This window comes from Gopherus evgoodei, chromosome 10 (assembly GCF_007399415.2).
Source record: "Gopherus evgoodei ecotype Sinaloan lineage chromosome 10, rGopEvg1_v1.p, whole genome shotgun sequence".
Classification (NCBI taxonomy): Eukaryota; Metazoa; Chordata; order Testudines; family Testudinidae; genus Gopherus; species Gopherus evgoodei.
Window position 1 is genome coordinate 32,414,186 of NC_044331.1, and position 16,367 is coordinate 32,430,552.

The 16,367-nt window shown below is 37.6% G+C and overlaps 1 protein-coding gene across 2 annotated transcripts in view; it reads right to left on the minus strand.

The window, feature by feature from the left end:
* Positions 1-721: 721 nt before the first annotated feature.
* ICE2 (interactor of little elongation complex ELL subunit 2) overlaps positions 722-16,367 on the minus strand; it is a 54,159-nt gene continuing 38,513 nt past the window's right edge. For both annotated transcript variants that reach the window (XM_030577087.1, XM_030577088.1), the window contains 6 exons: positions 16,024-16,202; positions 12,258-12,387; positions 6,182-6,266; positions 5,709-5,759; positions 4,285-4,543; positions 722-2,592 (listed from right to left, as the gene is read on the minus strand). In XM_030577087.1, coding sequence (XP_030432947.1) covers positions 2,416-2,592; positions 4,285-4,543; positions 5,709-5,759; positions 6,182-6,266; positions 12,258-12,387; positions 16,024-16,202 — 881 coding nt within the window. In that variant the 3' untranslated portion in view covers positions 722-2,415. The remainder of the gene's footprint in view (positions 2,593-4,284; positions 4,544-5,708; positions 5,760-6,181; positions 6,267-12,257; positions 12,388-16,023; positions 16,203-16,367) is intronic.

Here is a 16,367-nt window from a genome sequence, read left to right on the forward strand (position 1 = left end):
ATTGCACAATAACTGGGATTGCACATAATATATTATGAGACTTGAAAGGTTAAGCCTTTCAGACACCCAGATATTAGGGCAAACTCAGCATGAAGTTAACAAGCCTGTGTCCAAAGTTCAAATTCCTTGGTTGTTATAGTAAAATTTTTACTTTTATGCTGAAAACTAATGCTTTGGATCCCCACCCTCAGTTATCTGGCACATGACTCATAAGCAAAACACTTCTCCATGAGAGGTCACAAAATGGATTTATGATTTTGAATCAGAATCTAATATTCATTATTTAGGAAACCACTCAATCAAATATGTTTCTCCTTGTTAACATATTGCATCTAAAAGCAACAACTAAAGCAATGTCTGAGGAGTTCACAGAACGCAAATAAATATATAAATAAAATATAACAATATTGGTAAATTACAAAATATTTGACGTATCAGGGGGTAGCCATGTTAGTCTGGATCTGTAAAAAGCGACAAAGAGTCCCGTGACACCTTACAGACTAACAGAAGTATTGGAGCATGAGCTTTTATGGGTGAATACCCACTTCAGGAGCATAAGCTTTCATAGGTATAGTGCATATTCACCCATGGAAGCTTATGCTCCAATACTTCTGTTAGTCTATAAAGGAGCCACAGGACTCTCTCTCGCTTTTTTACAATCAGCACCCCTTTAAAACCTGTTTTTTTAACGTCACTAAGATCTAAAAATAAAATATATAACTCACTAAAACAAAAGATTTTATTCACCTTTACAGGATATTAAAATATATTTGTATACATTTGAGTAGAAGAACTTTGAACATAAAGGTGCAGTTAACTTACATAACATACAGACAAAACATTTTGAACAAACTCATTTTTAAGGCCTTGATCCTGCATGTGAGTACTTTGTGTACATGACCAGCTTCAATGAACACAATCAAAGCCTATAAAAGAGCTCAGTCATTTAAATAAAAAAAAAAGTGTACATTCCTTACCCTGAGTATTCAGGAATAGCTGAACGCCTTTCAGGATGAAACTCATACTAATTAGTTATAGGCAGCAATCAAAAAACCCTTCATACATTGAAAATTATGATTGCTAAATAATATGCTGTTTTGAACTGTGGCCTGCAATTTGCCTATTTCATAAAACTTTGAGGGCACTATGATATATAGTAGTCAGAGTGTATAAAACTTTCCTTTGACAATAATGAACCTTTATAAATTATTTAAATAAACTATGTATATTGACAATCAATTTGTGGTGCATTGGAATTAGTAACCTAATTTTTTAGCATTTTACAAAACAGCAATTTTACTGATATTCACTGAAACAGAAAACATGTAGTCACACCTATAAACACTAGACAAGAATTTTCCTTGCTGAATCTTTGTCTGAACTCACTCCCTTCAGCTTGGCTCCCAAATTACAAGTGAACTGCTGAGCCACAGCAAATGTCTGGCTTGTCTCTGTAATAATAACTAAAGCCCTCACCTGCAACTTGTTGTATATGAGCAAAACTTTCTGTGCTTACATGGAGCCCTACTGACTTCGACAAGGGTCTGCCTGCGAAAAGACACAGGACTGAGGCTGCAGTCATTCAGTACTACATTATCAACATACTGGCTCTTAAGGATTTGAAGTTTTGGAAAGAATTTAATGCCAAAAACGAATCTTGAGAAAACACGGAAGTCAATTTTAACTTTCTTATACTGTGGTATACCGTAATGCTCATTAGGACACTATGCCAACAGGTATATCAATAATGGAATTCGAAAAAGACACAAAACTTCTGCAAACATAACAAATGTTGCTCATCAAAAGCCGTTAACTACACAACCCTAGAAGAAGCATGCCTTACTCTCAGGGGTAATATTTCCTTTTCAAACTGGGCACAACACACCCCGCTTTTTTAATAACATTAACTAATTAAATTGAAACTGCTGATGCTGTGTTTTACATTTAAAACCAGTTCACAATTCAAACAATATTAACAATAGACATCTGCAACAAACTGGAAAAAGAATCAAGACAGTTGGAAAAAGAATACTTTTTTCATCTTTACGTAATATTGAGTATTGGTGTTAATGTTTCTTTTCTCAAATTATATTTTTATTATAAAAACAAAAGTAGTTATGATAGTTACTTCTGTCCAGAGGTCTTAATTATAGACACTTGACTTTTCTTCTCATGTGCTAACTTAAAATAAGATGTTCACATCTGAGTTGCATTCAGTGAGTTAAGAAAGGGTTACGGGATCGTAGCATTTCACAATGTTCCTCAACATGGCTGTGCAGCTCTCCTCTGCCAGGGCATTCTGGCTTCTCTGAAGAATTAAGAAAAATAAGCTCTTCGTTTGGCTTGTGCTTTTTCCAATTCACGTTTTCTCACTGTGGCTAAGCTATTCCTGCTTTGCTTGAGTTTGCTTTTATTTCATTTCTTTTTCCACTTTTTCATCTTATTTGCTTGTTTGGCATTATTTTTCTTCAGTTTCTTTGCAGCCACACCTTCATTTCTAACAGGCTTAGCTGGCAAGGGATTGCTTTTTGTTTCCATAGATACTGGCTTTTCATTGTTGGGTGTGTCTGTGTGTGCTTTTGCCCAATTCATCTAGAAGCATTGAGGAGAAAAAAAAAAAAGAAAAGTATTAGCTTCTTCAATCTGCATTAAACTTTAAACCTAAGTATCTAGAAGCTTATATTCAGAAAATTGCCAGCTACATCTAGCCCACAGAGCAGTCCTTAAGATTATGTTACATTTATATAAAAGATTAATATAAGGAACCCCTTGAAAAAAAATACAGGCGCAAACTAAGCTACCAGAAATACTGTTTGGATATTCTTTACTTGTTAAAATGTCACAGCATTTATACAAAATATTAGCGTGAACAGTTTGGCTTTGTTAGTGGAAATTCTCAGTTTGCGAAATGCATCGTTTACTCACTGCACTATAGGTTGGGACTCTGACAAATTCCATCAGAGGTTTCTCCAGACCTAGATAATCAGTTCAATATAAGTTTAACACTGTGTTACACTAAATCAGTTTACTTGTGATTTAATTTTAGAAGACATGGTCATTTTCCCAGTCTGATAAATTCTTTGGTAAAATTCATTTCTAACAAACTTATTAAAATGTATATCTTCATGCTAACTTAGTCTGTGAAGTAACGGAAAACACACACTGTGTAAAGTTGTTCATTTTTACTAAAAAGAAATAAGCCACTCAAATACAATTATGTTTATGTCTGAGACACCATAATCATATTTTCCTAAATAAAAGGTAAATCATATGCCTTCAGACAAGGAGTGACATATGGCTCTTATTTTAAAAATAGCCTTGTATAAAAATAAAGGTAGCTATTTCCATGATTATTTCACTGTTTAAGAGGACATAGCATAGGAATGAGAATTTGATTAACGTCCTTTACCTCAGGCTCATCTAAAAAAGCCACCAAAATTGTGATTAGAATTTCTTCAAAGGCAATGGAGTTATGTGGGACCGGAAGCAGGCAACAAGATATTATATCTGCAATACATTGATGAGAATTTGGCTCTCTTGATCTTACACACTTCGGGCACTAGGTTGGGGGATTTTTTTTCTTTGTGGAACAGGGATACTGTTGTTTCTGCAAATGCTCTTTATAAAAACAAAAAACAGAGTATATATCCAGAGGCTCTCCCTTCCCAAACGAAGCAAATCAGGATATCAGTGAAATCAAGATGGGAAGAGGAGCAGTTACATAAACTTTTGTTTTAAAAACACATCCCTCCTGAGATAGTTTCAGGAAAAAAATGCGACCAAAAAGGACAGCACAAAAATCCACCTCCACTGCCAAAATTAGGAGGGAGTTTTTGCTGCAAACATGTTAGTCTCTATTTAGTTGTGCTTGCAGAATGTTGATAAGCCAGCTACAGATGCTCCTAGTGAAGAATCTGGCTCACCCCTTACACTGTCAGAAAGTATTGTTAGTGCACACAAGTTCAGAGAGCAAAGCTTCACTTCAGAACTTTACCACCAAACTGTGAAAGAGCCATGTTTTAAAAATCCATGTCAATCATGATGGCGTACCTGGAGTAACAGCTAACTCTAGTTACTCATTAAATAAACAGGGCTAGTTCCAGGTAAGTGAATTTGTTCTTCCTGCAGTGTATTCTATGCTCTTGAGGGCTGTTGTATGAATTTTTTAGCTAAGTATTTCAAGCCCACAGATGACAGACTAGTAAGCTATCTGTAACCTATGGAGCAAATTTGCTTATTTCAAATCAGCCAACACATTTATTTGCATTTAGTGTGGTTACTTACCTTCTGTTTTCTCATAGTTTCTTGGGGTCTAGGTGGAAAAGTGCATGGGACTCTTCCGTGATTAGTGTGATAGGGTAAAGGAAGGTTGGGATCTAATGGTACCCATGGAACAGAGAGGGTAGAAGGTATATTAGGCAGACTGCAGTGAGCTTTATGTAAATTATATGATGCTCTGGTCACTTTCCCAAGACAGCTCTGGTAGATTGCAACTGATGAATCTCCTGAAGTATGAGTCAATAAGTAAGAGCCCTCCTGCAGACTAAAGCACAGTCACATCACAAATCAAAATTCAAGACTTACTAAAAGGTAGAGTAAATAAAACAAAAAGTATTTTTGCTTCTTAGTCCAACCATTGAATCTATTCATAATCAGAGATGATAAAAACAGTAAATGGCTTCTGCTGGATAAAGACTTGTTAAAAAAGAAAGGAGAACATAGCTGACACAGTGGGGCATCAAAGTATCTAATATTTACATTAAATATATTAACACACCTAAATAACATATGATCTGCAACCTGTTTATAAACTAAGGAATTAAAAAATGTAAGGATGAAAATGCTAATTTATCTTCCATTTGTGTACTATTATCATTAATTATTTAGGCCCTGATTCAGCTAGGCGCTTAAAACACATGCTATAATCCATCCCTATTCAGCAAAGCACATAAATCATTAGAAAGCACAATGATGAAAGTATAATCATGAATACATACACTGGAACCTTTTTTAATCCATGTAGGATTATATAAATTTATAGAAAGTAAAGGCTCTACCAATTCCCCATGTCATGTCATAAAACTGGACCCAAAAACCATGAAGCTCAAAATTTAGAATGTAAAGTAAGATGCTTCACATTCATAAAGCCAGTTTCTCGCCATGCATGTAACAAATTTCATATGTCCGAAGTAGCTAACAGCCTGAGAAAATTTTAGCAGTTAAACAGAGCAAAATAAAGTAGAGAACAAAACTGCAGAGAACCTGTGAAGACATATGGAGAAAAACTGTGCAACTATAAGTAAGGACAAGTGAAGCCGTGGAGGGGGATAAATAACAACAATCAGTTTCAGCACAAGCAAAAGGTTACCAAAGCAAAGCGTAAATGTTGCTCTTGAAGCACCAATAATGTTAAAACCCAATCCTGCAAACCTCAGTGAAGTGAGAAGTGCCAGTGGGACTAACTGTCTGAGGAAGGTCTACTCTGAGTAAGGGGGCTTGTAGGATCCAACTCTTATTTTGGACCCTATCTTTTGTACATAAAAAGTAACCCTAAATGCTTTACAGTTTATTTATAACTGTATTATCAAAGTTAAAATAGAAAGTACAGCAGAAGGGTAGACAATCACATTACAAAAGAAAAAAATGATCTTTGGAGCCTCTGGGTGCTATTGCAACATAAATATTTAACAACAGTAAAAATTACTTACTCAATCACTTTCTTCAAGATATGTCGAAGTATATTTAATGGATTTGCAGGCCTGTGGATAGAAAATTCACAGAAGGTAAATGTATAAGCCAAGATTTTCAAAAGTGACAAGTGATTTTGGGAACCCAATTTGAGACACCCTGAAGGGATCTGATTTTCAGTAAGCAATGTTTTGATAATCAGGTCCTTTTAAGATGACTCAAGTTGCTCATCCAATAAACAGAGGCACCCAAAGTCTTTAGTTGTGACTGGAAATCTTGGCCATCATACTAAACAAAGCATTTGAGAGTCCTAGTCTAAATTTTAAACTAAAGCAAAAGGATGAAATCATGGTTCCACTTACACTCAGTGGGAGCTTTGCCACTTACAGATTAAGAACTATCATAAGAAATGACTTGGAAAAGTCAATTTTGTTAATTCTGAAGCTGTTTCATCTTGGTTTTTTTTAAAATTATGACAATGAACTTTACTTACTTAAATAATCCAAATTTTTCTCTTAACCGTTCTGGAGAAATCTCTTCAAGCATAATGAGCTTTGACGTAAAGGCATCAATATGTCCTGAAAAAATATATTAATTGAATCTCTTCAGTAAAGAAATAGCACGAGAGAACAAATCTGGTAAGAAAAGACTTTATTAAATGTGCGTGCAGAAGCCAACTCCAATTTAAAAGAGAATGTTACAAATTTTGCTTATCTGAAAGTCAATCGAGTAAAAAGCATTTCTAACCATTAATGCACTCTGTATAAGTATTTGAAAATGAAACACTATATTTCTGTAATTTTTCTCTAAATATAGATATCCATGCTCAGATCTGTGCTTCCAAACTATGCTGGACAGAAAACAAAATCTAAAAATCTGGACCAGTTAAACAATCTCAGAAGCAGGTGGGCTGCACTTATTCCATATCCTGCCTCTAAAATCCTGATGGCATTCTCACTGACTGTGACCATGCTCATTTCTGTGATGGTGTTTTGGGTATTCTAAAATTATTATTTTTATTATCATAGTGGCTAGGAGCCCCAGTCATGGACCAGGACCTCATTGTACCAGGGGCCATATAATTAAACAAAAAGACAGTTCCAGTCCCACTTACCATCTAAGCATAAGACAGATAGAAACAAACAGACCAATAAGAGAGTACAAGACAATATTGGTCAGTACAATAAGCAATAATTACAGGGAAACAGCAGCCTAACCCTTGTCAAGTTTTTTGTAGACCTCACAACAAAGTAGTGTTTTAAGGAAGGATTTGAGAGAGGATACTAAGTTATTTTTGCAGATGTTTACAGAGAGTTTCTCCCAAGCACCATGGCTTGACTTGTCTGTTTCAAATGAAAACTGTTTTGTGATGAGAATGATTATGTTTCAGCACTTTACAGACTATATGGGCTTTTCTTTTTGGGTTATATCTATGTTTGCTTTTATTCTGAATTCCTCATTGTGTTATCCAAACACCTGAGTTCCTGCTTCCTTTTTCTATCTGGATTTTTCTTATCTGAAAAATTGTAATTTGCAAGTCTGAGTTTGCCATTTGTGACAACAATCTTGCTAAAAGACCATTTTGACACAGACATAAACAAGCGATTCAAACTTCCCAGCTTGTCAAATTTTAAACAAGAGGTCAGGAGAATGGTGAGGGTTGGCTAGGTGAATCAGATCCACTGACCCAAGACATATTGAGAGAGCTCCCTCTTGGAAAACGCCCCCTCATTCTAGCTTCCATGGGGGAAAACAGAATTTCATTGTTGGAAAATACAAAAAAGTTTATTGCAAAACAGAAAAAACATGAATAGCAAGAGAAAATATTATATATTTTGTGGACTTCACAAGCTCTTTACAAATCTGCACTTGTAGAACCAAGGAATTTTAAAACAACCATTATATTCAAATTGCTCATCCCAGTTATTTTACATTCAATGCCAACCATTAGGTAATCCATTATTTGATGTTGTGGAAGATTAAATAGACGTCATTATTTTTAATGGATTAGAAACTGTAAAAGGACAACTGGCACAGAGCTGCTCTCATTTGACTCTGGAAAATACTAGCCTAGTCTTTTTTATTAGCTTTTATCTAGGTACTTATGAAGGCCTGAAAATACCTAATACACATAAAGGAATGACAAGAAGGGAGACAACTCAATTTTTTTTTACCTGTTTAATCGGATGAGAAACAACAGCTCCCATTTTAAACCAAGGGAGCTGATCTCAACTTTATTTACTGTGCTCACAGCAAGCATGAGTGTCTCTCTGTTTTTTTAACACATGATACAGAGATAGTTTTCTTTGTGCAGACCTGGAGCAACTGCACAGCAGTGTGTGTCTATGCAGCCACTGCAGTGTACCCCTGGAACAGAGACTGCACAGATTCAACCGACCTCACTCTGGCCTCACTCAAGGCTCCCCTTCACGCAGAGAGGTGAGTTGAAATCCCTCATTCTACGCCATTGATCCATCAATCCCACTCCCCAAAGTACAGAGTCCGGGGGGGGGGGGCAGGGGGCTGGGTCAAGGAACACAGAGGGCTTTGCATAGGCCATCAACCTAAGCAAAGCAAATTTGCAAGTGACATAAATATTTAAAGGTAAACAAAGTAATCAGCCTACATCATATCAGAATCTCAATAGCACCTTACTCATTTTAAGTGCTTATTAATGTTTACATAACTATAAAGCAATAATGTTAACGTTGCCAAGGCATTAGGGTTTAGATTTGCATTAAACAAAGTGCAGATACACTCATCTTTTTCAGGCTGAAACTTAAATTATTTCTCAGCCAACATTATGAAACTGGGCACATTTCATTATGGGAAGAGGCTATGAACACGTATACAGTAGGTTCCAAGGGAATCAGTACTCCACATATCAATATATTATACGTATACACAAAGCTCTAGCTTAAAGTCATCAAAGCCAGCAGACAAACCTATACATTTAGGCTGGACACACAAACTGCAAAAATCAGTCTTTATTGTTCCATTTTATTTGTTTTAAATAGTTATGTTAACCGCATTGTGGTTGTCCTGGGATACCACTGCACAAAGAGGAAAACTATTGTATCACTTGCGCTGCTTCTCCTCCACAGGTTAGAGAAGGTGAGAATCAACAGCCAACATGCTGGCTTCACTGCCCTCTCAGACCCCACAAAGCTAGAATCCTGCCCAACTTCCATGGAAGAGCTTCTGTGTAGACAGACAGAAGAGGGAAGCATGCTACAGAAAGGGAACTCCCTTATTTCATGGAAGTAGGCATATTGATGTCTTTTATTTTCTGGTATCACTCCCAGGAAGAGGATGGTTGCCAGTATCCTGCTAGTAGTTTATCATATATTTTAAATTACAAAGTATCTTAAGGAGGGTATTAGTATCATTACGACTGGCAGTTATGTTTCAGAGCAAAAACTATTTTTATCTCAATGCTACTAGAAATGTAATCCGATAAACAGAATTTCACTAACGGTCTTCCAATACATTTTTAGTCACAGCAAAAACAATCCAAAAGTGCAAAACTCTAGGTTTATTTCCCATAGTGAAGCAGATGAATATAGAAAGTGATTAATGTTCTTTTGTAGGAAGGTTAAATGGATTCTGTCAATTTATGTCTCTGTGTGTCTACCTACTATTACAACTGCCATCTAGAATTACTATAGATGAAAGATTAGCGAGAGAATATTTTCTTTCCTTTTGTTTACATGATGAATATGACAACACTCTATGTACAATCAGTTTAATTGTTTCCCCTGCCTAGGCACTGATCCTTTAAATCCTTAGGATGGTTTTTAAAAGGTCTATGGAAGAGAAGGGTCCAACATTCCAACTGATTTTCAATGGGAGTTTAGCACCTAACTCTCTTAGGCCTCTTTGAAAATACCCAAGCCTATATGCATAAATTTACTCAGAAGCATAGTCCACAGAAACTACTTGTGTGAGTAGAATCATGCCCATAAGTCATTTATTTTCCCATTTGTGGGGTTTCTTCACACAGCAATGGAGAGAGAGAAAAAAACAAATTAAAATAGGAAAATGTGGTAGTAAAACCCATTAAAATCAAATAGAAATTCAGAAGTAAGGGTTACTTTTTAAAAAATAACTAGATTTCACTCTATACTTTTAAGATTAGGATAAAAAGGGGAAGTTTGTATGTAAAGGTTAGGATAAAAATAACTCAGCAGCTCTGAGACAAATACAAAATCTTTTGCTATGAAGCTGTTATGTGTGTGGGGAGGGGAAGTGGGGGAGGAGAGAACCACCTAAAAGGGATAAACTCGGAGAACAACTGGAACCACAGGCCACAAAAGTTGCTATAGAAACTAACAAAATAAGACAAGTTTTTTCTACAACAGGAAAATGAAGTAGTCCTAACTGCAGAACATTCATTCTCTGTACAAACAGGATTTCTCTGACCACAAGCTGAGTGCCAAACTCATTAAAAAATACATTTTTGAACAAAGTAGACATCACATCTGCTGTAAATTACCCTATTTATTAGCTAGCAGCAAGTTACCAATATAAAGATGACCTATAAATCTTAGTTAGGGATTCTAGTTATGTTAATGTGAGCCACACTACATATATGTAAGACCTGGTTATTACAGATTTGACAAAAGTTTTGTTAAAACACAGGCAAGCTTCTCCCTGCAACTCTGGGGAAAGAAGAGGCACAGCTCTACTTCCCTGCCTCTCTATAGCTCTGGAGGTCAGAGATGCCCAGGGCCGGGGGGGGTCTGCCTCCCTACACCCAGAGTGGTTGGCTCAGAGGAAGAGGACCCAGGGTACCAGGGCCTCTGCCTCTCCAGCCGCCAGACTGGAATGGCTCGTCAATTTCACCCTGTGGGTGGCTGGGAAAGCAAAAAATTCCATTTTGGTTCTCCTGAAACAGAGGTTTTCTTTAAAACACTTTCCATGGAAAATGTGAAGTTTCTGATGCTTTTGAGAAAGTTTCTTGCTAAAGTGGGACAAAACATTAAAATATTTGCAGAAAGGGATTTTTTTTCAGCCAGCTCTAAATATATGTAGTATTTCCTGTTAGTTTTTGTTAAGTGTTTGGTTCAATATGTTTCTATTCACAGGATATGCCCCATGGCCATGTTAACCTTGTAGTAGGAAGTTTAAGTTTTCCATTTCCTGATTTCAGAATTTTAATTGTACAATCATGAACAAAGCACTAGACATTTTTTCCTCTGTAAGAAGTATGTTTGTGGTTCCTGGAGAGACAAGAGTTTTGAGAAAGCCACACCTCTATAAAATTAAGTCCTAGGTATTCCCAGGCTGTCACCCTGGCTTTAACATCCTCCTATTTTCTAAGTTCCAAACTACATCTACTATATCTCCCATTGAAGATTTGTATTTTTCCACAAGCTCTCTCTTTACTGATGCATTCCTCCCATTCCATTCCATTCCAACCAGAAGTGGCTCCTCCCCTTCTTTTTCACATGTTAGAGGACAGAGAATATTGAGGCCCCTTCTAGTCAGGGTTGTTTCTAATCACAAGGCATATTGGGAAATAAGACCACAGGCATCAGACAGACATGGGTGGGGACTAGCACACTGTTAGTTGAACATTTTTTCATCTGAAGTAGGAGCAATCGCTTGGCGGAAAATGCTTTGTTATTCTAGGTAAGGTAGTTCAATGTTCAAGTCCTCTGGGGAAAATTACAGATAAAACTAGAACTTTTCGTCTACTATGTGATTTGATACTCTCTCCCTCATGTTAGGAGCTTTTGCTTAAAGATAACTAGACAAGTGAAATCCTAATATTCTACATTCAGTGCAATCTCTTAAAAATGTTTAGTGTTTCACAATTTTAAAACAGAAATAGTAGAGAAAGGTTACAAAATGTTTGTACAGAATGCAGCAAAACCACAAACCAGAAAATTATTCCCAGTTCCTTATATTTTTGAAACTGTACAGTATTGTCAATTTTTGTAATTACCTGTATGAAAACGTTTGCACATGAAGTGTTTAAAGTGGAACAAGCAGTTTCAGAAAAAAGCAAGAATTGCTCATGCAAGTTTTTTTAAACTTTGACATATTAAAATTAAATATGTGAGTCACAATGTCTTGGATAGAGTGAGGTCAAAGGGGAAATTCTCTCTACTATGACACAGTCTCACTCACAAAGGCTAAAGCTTAGAAGAGGAAGGCGGATTCAATGACACAACTTATTCAAAATTCCCTTGCCTTATATTTCATTCTTTTATTCATCATCAAGGGGTTGAACACACAGGAAGTACTGCTCATCTCACTTAAAAAAGAAATTAAAATTGTGGCACTTTACCTTTTCCCTCACTATAACATCAAACCAAATGACTTAATATTGTCTTAGCCAAACATCTAATCTCTCATTGCAATATGTAAATACTGTTTTGTTAACAAGTATCTTTAATGTTATTGTTGACATTGCAACACGTAATAGCAAAGTAATAAACTAAGAGGTCATAAGTGAATAAATCAGTAACCAAATGAAGAAAAACATCATTCTTGTGATTAAAATCACAGGTACAATTAAATTTGTATGTTTGACTACTGGACAAGAATATACACAAACTTACCAATATAAAATGAGCATTTAGAATGCAACAAGCTCTCTGTCCACAACCGACATATTTCACTTTCTGTAAGAGCTTCTACTCCATAATAGGCTTGATATTCTACTTTTGGCAATATGTAAACTGGAGTATGCTGTAAGTAAAAATAATATCAGCGAAAAGGCCATTAATTATCTACAAGTTATTACAGCACCTTAATTACTTTTTAGTATTTGACAACCATCACAGTTCACTCACTCAAGAAACAACAGAAATAATTACACAGGATTTTTGGTACAATAGAACATTTTACATGAAACACTCTAAATTTAAACAAATCTTATATTAAAGAAATGTGAAAAATATAAGAAATAAAAAAATGAATCTAAGCAAGCATTTATGTATAAGCAAACTACAATCTAATAATTAGATACAGTTATTACGTCTCTACGATCTGCTGCCACCTCCAGGAAATCAAGAAAAAGTAGACAGTTGTTCTATTTCTGAATTAATCTATTAGAGGGAAAGGAAAATGCCATCCATATTGTATACCAAAACCACATTTAAAATCCAAAAATATAATTTCCATTTTAACACTAACATTTTGTGTTTAAAATACATAGAATATCAGTTTTCCTTTTATCTATAATGAATGGAAATAAAGCTTTCCCCCCACCCTAAAATTCTTTCAGAAGTTTAGAGTTTGTACGCACAGTTTTAAATTTCAGCAAATGGAAGCACAACTATTAATAAATAACAAAGCTCATACTTATGACTGTGAATGAAAGCAGAAGCCCTGAAGAGCTGACAAAATGAGGTGTTAGAAGTCTTTAATTTACATGTTGGCCTTTCCATGGAAGACTCCTCCACTATTCAAAGTAATTATAAATTTTTAAGATTTGAAATTCAGTGCCAATACTAAAATCCCGTAAATCCCCAAATCAACACTTACACTTCAAAAATTACCTTTTTTTGGGGAAATGCGTTAAAACCTCTGTTAACATAAATCTCCCCCGAACACTATTGTCCCTCAAAGCTTGAGCGAAAATGTGCAATACCCTAGCTACAAACAAAAAATTGTCATCATCAGAATTTAAGCAATGTACTAGGTAGTTACTTACAAGCATTTACAAGAAATGAATTAGTATCTAAACAGCAATAACTCCTCCAAATAACGTACTGATCAGTGAACTTTGGGTAACAATCAAATCATAATGGAGACTGAATTCTGCATTAACAGAGAGAGGCAACATGCCCACATATTCCAAGAGTCTCACAAGTTGTATGTGTTTTCAGGCATGAGGTAACATGCCAAGTTCATTAAATGAAAGACTAGAGGATCTACTCAAAGCACAGGAATCCCCTGATAATTTCAGAGTAAGTTTTTGATTCCCAGCTAGGCAAAGTCTACACTGGAATATTAGGAATACCCATGCTACTGAGACAGACTTTTGTTTTTCAAGTGCAACAATCTGCTGTGAAACATTTCATAGCAGCTTTTTTAACAGAATGAAGTGGGTCTATGGGCCTTCTGGAAACGGAGATAGGATCTTCTGGTCCACCTGCAAACCAGAATCCTCCTACCATCCCTCTTTGTGTTCTAGGAAATTCTATAGCCTCCTCCAGTCTTTCTAGCAGTTTGGGACCATTGCTCCCAAACCATCATGACTACCTTTACCTTTGATTAGCAAAGTATAGGAAAAAAAAAAAGATGCGACAAAGCATTGTAGGAGTGACATGAGAAAATTCCACTTAAAAGTTTTCTCCCTACTTCATTTCATTCAATATCACCTATTACAGGGGTCCCCAACACGGTGCCCGTGGGCACCATGGCGCCTGCTGGGGCATCCATGTGCGCCTGCCTACTGGCCGCCAGACAAGCAGCCGCCGAAATGCCACCGAGAAGTGGCAATGTCAAGAAGCACTACTGCCGAAATCCTGCCGAATTTCAGCGGCATTTCGGTGGTGACGCCTCTTGATGACACTCCTTCGTGGCGGCATTTCGGCAGTTGCTTGTCCAGCGGCCACGGTCCTCAGAGGGTAGTCGTCTTGTAAGGTAATTATTTCCATTTTACAAGTGTGGCAACTGAGCGTCCAGTTGAGATTAACTGACTTGTTCAAGGTCACACAAAGTGTGAGACAACGAGCAATAGAGCGGTGATCTCCTAACTTCTGATCCTATGCTTAAGTTACAAACTTGCCTTTTACGTACCATTCCCTCCTCAAAGCCTCCTTGCTCCAGCCAGTACAGTGCTTGTACTTAGGGTTGACAGGCATCCTATTTTTGACTGGAACGCCCAGTCAAAAAGCAACCCTGGTGGCTCCAGTCAGCACTTCCGACTGGGCTGTTAAAAGTCTGGTCGGTGGCACAGCAGGCACCCAGGGCTAAGGTAGGCTCCCTCCCTACCCTGGCTCCGTGCGGCTCCCAGAAGCAGCTGTCAAGTCCCTGTGACCCCTAGGCACATGGTCGGCCAGCGAGGCTCTATGCGCACAGCCCTGTGAGCCGGCTCTTCAACTCCCACTGGCCGGGAACTGAGACCAATGGGAACTACCGGGGCAGCCCCTCTGAGCACGGGGGCAGCGTGCAGAGTCTCCCTGGCTGCCCATGCACTATGGGGCCGCAGGGATCTAGTGGCCACTTTCAGGAGCAGTGGTAAGCCCTGAGCCTGCTCCTGCACCCCAACCTCCTCATCCCTAGCCCCACCCCAGAGCCCACAGCTCCCAGAGCTGGAGCCCTTAACCCCCCCTACACCTCAACCCCGCCCAGACCAGAGCCCTCTCCCACAACCTGAACCCCTCATTTCTGGCCACACCCGGAGCCAGCATCCTTAGCCCAGAGCCTATACCCCATCCCCTGCATCCCAATCCCCTGCCCTACCCCAAACCCCTCATACCTGGCCCCACCCCAGAGCCCACACCCCCAGCCGGAGCCCTCACCCCCCTGCCCTAGCCTAGTGAAAGTGAGGCAGGGAAGGGGGATGGCGTGAGCAGGGGCAGGGCCTCAGGGAAGGGGTGTTCAGTTTTGTGCACTAGAAAGTTGGCAATTCTACTCTTACTCCATATTTGGGAGTATGAGGTTGATAAATTTGCAATCACACCAACAAAACAACAACATTCAAAAGTCAAACATGCAGTTAGCCTAACATCAATAAAAACTGAAAAGACTCTAGGTTCATAAGTCTCAAGAAACAACTGTGTCCTAAATATGAACATCTGAAAGATCAGAAATGGACAGATAACAAGAAGAGCAAAATAAAGTACTTATGGTCATGAAGAACCTCAGAATTACAGGCCTGATCCTGCAAATACTTAAGCACATACATAGTTTTATTCAAGTGAATAGCCAATTGCCTTTAACTTCACAGGAGTCATTGTTTGTAGGATGGGGACTCTCTTTTCCAACAGGCCATTACCTTGCGTGCTGTAATGAGACCAAATTCCCATTGTGGGAGTGTCACCACAGTTAAGTAGTGAAGGATCAGACCCAAAAATACTTAACTGCATGAACTAAATGGGGCTATACAAGTCAAAAGTAATCCTTGCCTCTCTCCCTACAGAAAATAATTGCTCAATGGATAGAAATTGGACAGTTACAGAAATGAACAAAATACGAAAGGATGTATTAGTAATGACTGGATGAGATATGTTAAAGGAATAAGTGTGTGTAAACAATACTGCAGTGCTTGAGGCAATGCCTTTATCTCCTTACTGAACTTTAAATAGAAGTTTTATTAATGGAACAAGTTTCAGTCAAGCACATATGTAAAGGTGCCAAAAGCAGGATATTTACCTTTCTGATTTGTCTTTTATTACAGGATCGTCGCTCTGTCCTTACTTTTTGTACACTGCAACGCACGAGTAACAGCAGGTCATCCAAACTGAACAATTTATATACAAGATTGCCATCCTGAGGAGCTGTGTATTCTGACCGGTCTTCAACAAGCATCTTAAGTTCAGTTGGGAGCAATCCTTTTGAAAATAAATAGAACAGAAAACAACAGTCTTTACAAGGAAGTAATTAGATTTTTCCCCCCCTCAGAGTAGAATAAAACATTTATTGTATTTTATCTTTTAGTAAGAGATTTGCAAAACTGTCTTATCAAATCAGAGGGGTCACTTGCTATATATTTCTAG